We start from the raw sequence: 9,638 nt of genomic DNA, 5'->3' as shown, positions 1-9,638 counted from the left end.
GAAGACTCCACAATGTGCCACATTCACTCTTTTGAGTCACCTAAATGTGAAGGACAGCCTTGTGCAGTAGTTGCGAAGTCCAAGCTTGGCCGGAGGTGGCAGGCAGGGAGATCCCCATGGTCTCCTTTGGAGCTCTCTCAGTCCTTCTCTCTCTGCTGATGGGAAGAGCAGGAAAAACGGGCATTTCCTGGGCCAAGACTGGCTTTTCCTGGACATCCCACCTCCCACCATTCTGCAGCTTGTCCAGAAGAAGCAGGGCTTTGGACCTGATTTCAAAGGGAATGCTCAGACTAAAACATTCTCTTATTTTGTTTTTGTTTGCTTGGTTTTTTTTTTCTTTTAGACCCTAAAGGCTCATTTCATACATTTGGAGGCCAATTTACCTTTTCAACTATGGATTTTAATCATTCCATCGAGTCAATATTTTGCCATTAACCAGCCAAGCTTCCCAGTGTTGTCCCCATGAACAGCAAGTGGGTGCATCACACACCAATATTCCAAGGTGACCTTGCACCAGTCCCTCCTGTAAAATGAGTTAAACATTTTTCTTTTCCAAAGTAGTGTTTTGAAGCTTGGAGGACTGATCTAAAACCCTGCAGTGGTCTACTGAGAGACTCTGGATTGGGCCCTAAATTGCATGACCAAGTCCAAGATGCCCCATCCTCTGGTTACCCTTATCCTAATGACCCCACAGACACACTCTTTGGTCCCTAGATTGCAGATGAAATTTGCCATTTTTGCCCTGACACAGACAAAACCAAGACAATAAGCAAAAAGATCCCTTCAGTTTTGTAGTCCTTTATTTTTTTTTAAGTTGATCCTCCCATAGTAATGTACTGAAATGCGTAACAGTTACATTGTACAAAGCATTTAAAGAAAGTACCTCAAATTGCCGATTATTTCAAAATGAGATTATAAACAAAAGGAAAAATTAATCTGGTCCCTCACTAAAGGCCAAAAAAACCCCCAAAAAATAACTGAATACCTTCCATTATTTATTTATTTTTTTAAACATAAATTTGGAACACTTCATCTTACAAATAGGATTAACATGAACATAACATCACACAAGCTCGCAGACAACCAGCATAAAATATTGGGTACAGTTTTTTAATCAGAAGAATCATGCTTTCATGAAGAAATCATAACTGTTTATACAATTGAATCAATTTACTGTATTACAAAAAAAAAAAAACAACCAACCTAAGTCGCATCTATTAGTTATTTAGTTCATTAAAAGGCAAAAATAAAATAAAAGAGGAATGTAAGAAAATTTCAAACACTGTTTTGCACTCCCATATACACAGATCAGTTCACCTCACTTTTTTTGAAGTACATGGGTGCCTACATCTTAGCGCAGTGGGGGACTGGAGCAGTGCTGTTTGTTATAGGAACAGTGCTATTTCAATCAACAAACAATTGTTTGCCAACAAATAAATACATGGTACACACAACACAAAGAAGAAATTAGAGGGTAGGGGGGAAAGGAAACAATACAACAAAATAGTGACATGATTGTCGAAAATTAAAGTCTCCTTACGATGATTTGAACTAGTGGTGCTGTCGATGAATGCGGTGCTTTCACGGAATTATCTGGATGATTTAGCTTCTTGGAGTAGTGAACATTCATAGTTTACAATATACACAAGCCTCCTATGTACTGTTTCTCAGAGTTCTTTTTTTTTCTTTCTTTTTTTTTTCTTGTTTTTCCTTTTTTTTTTTTAAACAATGCAGTTGAGAAGGCAAAAGAACCACGGAGAGAACAAAATATTCCCTGTTACTTCTTTCTACATTTACGATGGATACTGTGCATTTGATAGAACTATTTTCTTTCTTTGAAGGGCTAAAATGCATAAAGCTTTAATGAAGAGGTTTGTACATGAAAGCAACTGTTCCAAATCCTGTGTCAAACTATCTTATACAAAAAGAAAATCAATTCAGTTCTTACTTTAAAGGAGTGCCCATATGTGTATCAATGCAGTCTTAACCCTTTTGCCCCTGCCCCTCAAAGCCGGGTGAACTGGAAGACACTTTTTCCCGGCCTTGGTTTACATAATCCACTGAAACTTTTTTTTTTTTTAATAAGTCACATTGATCCTCCAGAAGTCAGCAGCTGCCTTTGCTGTGCAAAACAAAATATTGAGAATAAATAGTTTCTTTCTTTTTAAAATTATTCAGTTTAAGGTCACCGGACTTTAAATGAGTGACCCTGCAGATTTATAAGGCATTCTGCTCAGCAGTCTTTTAAATAGTCATATATGAAAGAGCCATGCTACTGGTTTGGACTTGGTCCCATTCTTGGTAAGACTTCACAATGTCATACATGACTGATGGATTGAATGGCACTTGATTCTGCAGCGGCTCTTGCCATACTGTGCCACATATTGGGAGAATTGTGGGATGCAGAATGAAGGGAGTCCTTGTCGGAGAGAGAGAGCATCATCGCATATGCCTGGGTGGGAAAAGAAGAAGGACAAAGAGGTCATGATCCCACAGCGTAGATGAGAGCTTGGACCCGTGCCACCCCTACGTGGTTAGGGCATCATTTTAGGCTAGAACTGCTATTCTCAACTTATTTAAAAAATATCAAAACACATTGGGTAAAACCACTGTCAGCCTTTTCACTGACACTTCTGGCTCACTAATAGCAATAATACTTTTTGCTTTCATCTGGTTTCACGAAGCTCTGAGAAACTTTTGATAGTAGTCAAGGTCCCAAAGTCTCCTTTGCCTGCAGATTCTTGGCACAGGAGGCTCTTTTCAAGAGCCTAAGGAATCACATTATCCCTTGGCTGGTCCTGTATTTCACCAAATACCACAGTCTCACCTTTGCTGACCTTTTCTACATGCAAAATCTGCAATTTTTAAAACAGGAATCTTTCAAAGGGGCTAAAAGGACCCTTTTAAAGTAACGTTAAATAAATTTTCAAGAAATAACACTAGGATATCAGTCCAGTTATTGCAGTTCTAAAACGTGTTGAGGACCTACAGGCAGTCATATCCAACGGACAAAAAAACACCAAAAAGCCAAGGCAGCCAGAAGATCAAGTCCCATCCCTGTGAGGCTGCAGCTAAACCCCATGGCATCAGTGTGACCGTGCTGGCTGTCTGAAAGCAGAGTGGGGCTGTTTCTTATCATGGCCTTTCTGCAGGTGGTAGACAGGAATAAAAATAGCAAAAAAGCAATCAAATCCTCCATTATCAGAGACCAGAGCATCCCATCATGTTTCCGGGGTGTGGTGGGAGTGCAGGGGGAGGTCGCGGCCGGATGAGGATTGCAAAAATGGAGCACAGCCCCGTCTGATGAAGCTGAAACGACCTTGCCTGCCACACATTAACAGTTTAATCCTTCGGGTATTTGGCAACAATAACATTTTAACTGAGTTAAGCTTTTACCTGGGATTTGGATTTCCTGTACAATGGTTGTTTTAGGTCCTCTGGCAGCTGGGAAGTACTGAAAGCTGCCAATTCCGCTTCGCTATATTGATTTTCTTCCATTTTCCTCATTTTGAGGCTGTCTGTGAAGTGCCTTATGTGGTCCAAAGCCGAAAGTCCAGTCTTACTATACTCCTCCTCTTTATACCTACAAAAACACCACGGAGGTTTTAACGTCAATTAAATGATCTTGTTTGCATTCCCCCTTCCTCTTGGACTTACACATCTGAACAATTTCCCCTTTTTCATCCTCATAAACCACCTTGCCCCATGGAACTGTGATCCCGAAATAAAAGCAAGCCTCTTTTCTTTCCTAAAGAGGTGGCAGCAGGAGCAGGGGAGGGAGTGGTCATGTGTCTCCTGGTGTCTCCACAACCTTTCACGAGAGATCCAGGCTGGTGTATGAAGCAGATAACATCTCTCCCATGAACGTTTCCTGTCTCACCCAGAACCTGACAATAGCTCCCCCAGCACAGTTATTTTTCCTCTCAAGGGCTACAGATTGCATGAAGAGACTGAAAACAGGGCTGGTATTGACCCAAACACAGATGCATGTTGCTATCGTAACTGGGAAGCTGGCTCCTTCGGACCAGTTCCCACGGCACAGTTTGGTGCTGGCACTCTTGTATGGTTCATTGTTTTTATTTCACATATCGGGCACACCAATACTCGGAAGGAACCAACCTGCCAGGGGAAGCTTTGCAGTTCATGTCCAAAGTACTCGTTTCCTCATAATCCTCCTCAGGAGCCCCCTCGTGCATGTCACTTGTAACAGGCTCTTTGACTGCTTTCCCTGCAATTTCGGTCTCTTCATCTTCTTCGTCCATCATTACTTCATCTTCTGCCTCTTCATCATCCAGCAAATCTGAGTTCTGGCTGGCTACCAAGGCTTTTTCATCCTTAAAGTGGCTGCCATTCATTCTGAAGTACCAAAACAAACCCAAGCAATAAACACAAATCAGTTATGAAAGCTCCTCACCAGACAGATCTGAAAAGGATCTGTCCCAGTAGAATAAAGTGATTTCTGTATTTTATATCTTGTTTAGCTTCAGACATTTAGGCAGTGCTGGAGAAAATTCCACTGAAATGTCAGTGGGACATTACAGTGCCATCAGCATGGGATTTTCCTGTTATCCTAGGAGCCTGAAACTACTGTTCAAGCAGAGGTATGCTCAGATATCCATTCCAAATTTTCTCACACATTATTTCATCTCGTGTTTCAAATCATATATGCAGTCTGGGCAAAACAACTCATTGACTTTTAACAGAAGCTGTAGGGGCCAAAAAACTCTGAAAATCAGATCCAGCATTTTCAAAAATGACATCCGATACTGCGTTCAGAGTTTGAAAGTCAAAATTACATGCATGATTAATCTTGCACACTACCACCCATTTGGAAGCCATACTACTTCACTGAACATATGGATTACATACATGGGAACCTAAGGGACTTCGGCTGAAGACCTGCAGAGCGGTCTGCAATATCACCTCCACACTGAACTACATTATCAACTGGTTTGAAGGGTAAGAAGTAACGAAAAGAAAGGTCATACAACCTTTTAAATGTATTTATTCTTATTAAATGAGTAATTATAGCGATACGCATATGGAAAACCATTTGGTCTACCTACAGTTATGACATTGTCCTTCGCTTTCAGACAATGACTTCTCTTAACTACTTCCTACAGGATTTTATCAAGGACATAATACCCACACTGAAGCAGGGGCTCATTTGCTAATGGCCTCAACCCCACAAGATTCCGAGCATCCGCTGCTGCATCATGACCACCGCATTAAATGAGAACTAAAGAAATTCAGCACTGCCATGTCAACAAATGTATGGCTGAAGGGCCACGGGCTAAACTCGGTGGAGCCCCACAAATTCACTCTACCAGCGTATCTGCTCCACTGCCTTACATAGCATGGAGGCCTTGATTCACCTATTGTTCTCATTGTGCAAAAGGTCCTTACTCTTCCAGGAATACAGTTATAAAAATGGAAACTTTATTGTCTGCCCGCAGTTTGCTTTAGACTCTTGTGTGCTTCAAACTGTGCGGGACAATATGGAATACACCAAAGTTTGAGCAAGATAAAGATGACCCCTAGCAGTGTATTTGGTATTTAACGTTTGTCTCACTGTTGTTAACAGACATACTTTCTTACGGAGCATACACAAGTGCAAGCTAGTTTCTTATACTGCAATAGCATCATTTTCCTAAATGTTATAGTTTAATCTATTTTCTGAGCAAATTGCAGCTGATTGTCACTAGTGTAGTACTGCATTAAAAAAAAAAAAAAAAAAAAAAAAGCTAGGGAATGGTCTGTTTATATCACAGCAGCAAAAAATCTGAGGCTGTGCGGAGTCAGGAGAGCTGAAGCAGCTACCCCCCTCTAAAATAATCAGAGCAATACCTCTTTATCATCTTTTCTTTAAATAGGCAGAAATAAAAAATTGTTGAGCACAGTTCGGGCTGCCAACTTGCTTGTTATGCTCAATTGAGGCTGCTAGAAATGAAAGGGAGATGGACTACAACCAAAGTAACAAAAGCCATGTGATTAAGAAAACAGATTCTCTAATTATGCTTTGAAATGCAGCAATTTGCCAGGGATAAAATATCCATCAAGAGAAGTCTGAAGTGCCAAATTTAGAAAGGAAACACTGCACAACCCAGCAACCTTTTCACTTTGCTGACTTCCTGTCAGAGGACATGTTGAGACCAGATGTGCAAAGAAAAAAATCCCAAGCCCTCATTGCCAATCAAGATGGAATGAAATTTGAATATGCATGTAATCACTTAATCCAATACTTTTGTGGAAATTGTGTTATGTCCGCCATTTTCATCCCTTCACAAAGGCATCTGGAATTTGAGAAGACAGTGAAGTTTGTCACTAACAGTAAGAAAATTTTGATGCTGATAATGTAATGCCAATGCAAAAGCGCAAATAATGCATAATGCAACACCAGTCTCAAAGAAATATATAGAGCTGTTGTGCGTATCCATGCTACAGCCTTTTCTGCTTAGCTGTATTTTTATTAGCTGAAAATATTTAGAAGTGGTCTCTCTGCTGTTAGTTCAGAGAACTGAAACACTCATATACTTAATAAATCTTAGTAGGAAAAAGTCTCCACATGCTAGAGCACTGTGGACTACCAACGCCTACCCACAGCCTCACGGACTTTTTGCTAGTCAGCATCTTTCTTGGGATTGAGTTACTTACGGGAAAGGACTTTGAATTAGAATGTTTCATTTGATCCAAGAATTTATCTTAGTCTGCTTTACTAATTACACATTTAAATTGCTTTTAAATGGTAAGGTTCTGTACATTTAGCCACAGGATGTAGAATTCACCTGTTCTGCCATGAATGCAAAATAAGGGAATTTTTCAACAGATGTAAATCAACAATGGGAACTTGAAACTGAGAGCTCCTGATACAAGGAGAAATGCGTCCATAGATCTATTCTTCTGTCCAGCATCTGCCACCAGGAATATGTTCATGTATGATCGGGAGGGAGTCAACACGTTTCTTTCCATCAGACACTGAGGTGAACTCTGAAGCAATCAGACTGCTAAAATAACTCTGTCTCCAGACACCATCAAAAGTGAAAAATCAGGTTTAATCTGGAAGAGTGGCACCTTTTGGAGGCAGATTAGTTGTGACTCACCTCTCCTCTGAGTTTCGGGGGGACTGATTGTTGTGGTTGCTGTTTCCAATAAAATTCCTAATTTCTGTGAAGTAAGAGTCTTCCTTGTCGTCTAGGATTGCCCCTGTGCTTTCCAGTTCTGAGTGAGGTGAAGATGTTGCAGTACCTTAAAGCAAAATAGAGGACTTCTATTGTCTCTGCTTTACATTTTCTATATTTAACCATTTAAATCAAATTGAAATTGAAATGATGGTTAAAATGGGCAAGACCCATAAGAGTTCATCAGAGTGATCCATCAGCTTTTGGCCATAAAACCAGCAATTGGAAAAGAGGTATTATCCATTGGTGAAGTGGTGAAGGTAGTCTCCAGCCAAAATGACTGCTTGCATGCTGGATGTCATTTCCATGGTTTATAATTGCTTTTGCCAACCATCTATTTCAACATCTCCCTCCTCTTCCCTTGTGATTCCAAGACTGTCAGTCAATAACTGTGTTAGACCAATGGCTCAGCTGAGCAAATGGATCTTCATTTTAGCTACTAATTAAGCAGATTTCCTTAAAATATAGAGCAGCCATTGACATAATCACCCAGGTCCATTAGCACGGAGCTCCAGTTACAGATGTCTTTCTCTGCGCACTGGGGAAAAGACAGCTCTGCATTCACTACAGGTACCTGGTTATTTCCAGTGGAGCAAAATGTAGATGGAAAAGACTAGAGACAGGGGTTTAAACCCCGCGGATACTTAAACCAGACCAATGATATCCGCTACCTGCCACTGCTATTCCTACTGTTGCGTGGTGACCAATTTGCTTTGGGGCTTGGGAGGCACCATTACCTCCATAATAGCTAGTGATTTTCAGCCCTTGACAGTGGGAATATTTTAGAGGATGCCAAGAAAATCTTTTAGAGTGCCCCTTGAGACTCTAAATCTAGGATTCCTATTGAAAGCCAAGTGATTGCAGAGATGGGATTAAACCAATTTTCCCAGTCTGTTCTCAAAATGCTATGCTTGGTTTAATTAAAACCAAAACCAAAAGAAAAGACATTGTACAGTGGTATTAAGTTATACAAGGGGAGAGTTTATGCTGGGATTTTCAAAGCACTTTGAATGTCAGCAGAGCTTAGGCACTTACATATTTTCCAAAAACCCACTCATCGGAGCAGATGGTGCAGAGCAACGTGTGCCTACTGACACTTGGTAGAATTGAAAGTGGATGTGCAGTCCCTGTATATGAACACTGTCAGTACGGAGGGCACTCTGGGGAGGGAAAAGGCTTACATACCAGACATGTTCCCATTCTCGTGCTTTTTTAGATGTCTGTCGAGATTGGTTTGTTGACCAAAACACCTGTCACACAAGTGACACTTGAATGGCTTCTCTTTATTGTGGATGTTACGGACATGTCTCTGCAGGTTAGAAGATATGCTAAAGGATCTGTCACAGTATTTGCATCTGAAAAAAAAACAAAACAAGTGGGTAGAAAAAGGTTTGTTAGAAGCTGGAAATGTAGGATTTGTCCTAAGAGACATGAAGCACCTTCTGGGCTTAGCCTCTGCACCCAACTGCAGTTCCTTGGTCCCTATCGAGGCAAAACCCTCCCTGAAGTAACATCCAGTTTCTGCGGTGGGCTTCTTTTTAGCTTTAATTCACATTAGGCTTTATATTTTAAATACTGCCTTTAAGAATAAGCATAATATTTCAGAGTTAATGGCATCAAATTAGCTAGGGTAATTGATTCCTATGTTTTTAAAACTGTTGCACGCAAGGTTGGAAAGTTTGAAAACAGTAGAGCAATAACTGTATTTCATGTGTTGCCAACGCAACACAATTAAACACTTTTTGGAAAAAAACATGGAACAGATCTCTTCTAATGCTCAAATAAGGTAAAAAGGGCTATTTCTTTTCCTATTCTAAATTATACTGTGTGATTAAATCTTTTCTTGAGGAATTAGCTTGCTCGATTGCTAATCCCAGAGGAAATTTGGTTATCTTGCAAAAACCAGCAATAAACAATCCTAACCTTTAATACTGTGCCAATGTGAGTAGTTTAGTCTATCACTCTGGTACCAGAGGCATCAATTTTCATACTCTGTAGTGATTTGGAGTCCCTAAAGCCTTTACTGTATTGCTCTTTAAGCCATTACTAAGTCATGCTATAACTATTCCAAATTCTCTGGCTGGCAACTAGCCAACAGTCTTCACCACTTTAGTTTTTAAGTCTTTTACTTCTCCCATGCTTCTCTTACGCTTGTCAATGATGTCAAATTATTTTTAGTGCTGAAATCGTCCATTATGCTACTAATTGCTTGTGGCTTTTATGTAGTGGATGGGTATAGCATGCATCAAGACCTTCCTTCAATAAAATTAGATGTGAATCTCATTTCCTAAAGAGACTAAAGGCAAAAAACTTATTGTTTCCTTACAAACAATGAGCTTACTCTGCTCTTTACAGCTCATAAAAAGCACAAATCGGTGCATTTGTTTTACTGGAACATGAACTGGCTTCTTTCCAGTTGATTTAAATTAGTCTTTCATTTTCAATAAGGTGAAGCTTCTA

General features: G+C 40.2%; 1 protein-coding gene across 4 annotated transcripts in view; it reads right to left on the bottom strand.

The window, feature by feature from the left end:
- Nucleotides 1-1,302: 1,302 nt before the first annotated feature.
- The window catches only part of MECOM (MDS1 and EVI1 complex locus), a 36,420-nt gene continuing 28,084 nt past the window's right edge, over nucleotides 1,303-9,638 (bottom strand). For all 4 annotated transcript variants that reach the window (XM_010080772.1, XM_010080773.1, XM_010080774.1 and 1 more), the window contains 5 exons: nucleotides 8,364-8,533; nucleotides 7,101-7,245; nucleotides 4,120-4,356; nucleotides 3,397-3,583; nucleotides 1,303-2,452 (listed from right to left, as the gene is read on the bottom strand). In XM_010080772.1, the coding sequence (XP_010079074.1) occupies nucleotides 2,318-2,452; nucleotides 3,397-3,583; nucleotides 4,120-4,356; nucleotides 7,101-7,245; nucleotides 8,364-8,533 (874 nt within the window). In that variant the 3' untranslated portion in view covers nucleotides 1,303-2,317. The remainder of the gene's footprint in view (nucleotides 2,453-3,396; nucleotides 3,584-4,119; nucleotides 4,357-7,100; nucleotides 7,246-8,363; nucleotides 8,534-9,638) is intronic.

Source organism: Pterocles gutturalis, unplaced genomic scaffold, assembly GCF_000699245.1.
Source record: "Pterocles gutturalis isolate BGI_N339 unplaced genomic scaffold, ASM69924v1 scaffold36609, whole genome shotgun sequence".
Taxonomy (NCBI): domain Eukaryota; kingdom Metazoa; phylum Chordata; class Aves; order Pterocliformes; family Pteroclidae; genus Pterocles; species Pterocles gutturalis.
Note: the sequence above shows the minus strand (reverse complement) of the source record. Positions and strands in the feature narration are given on the sequence as shown.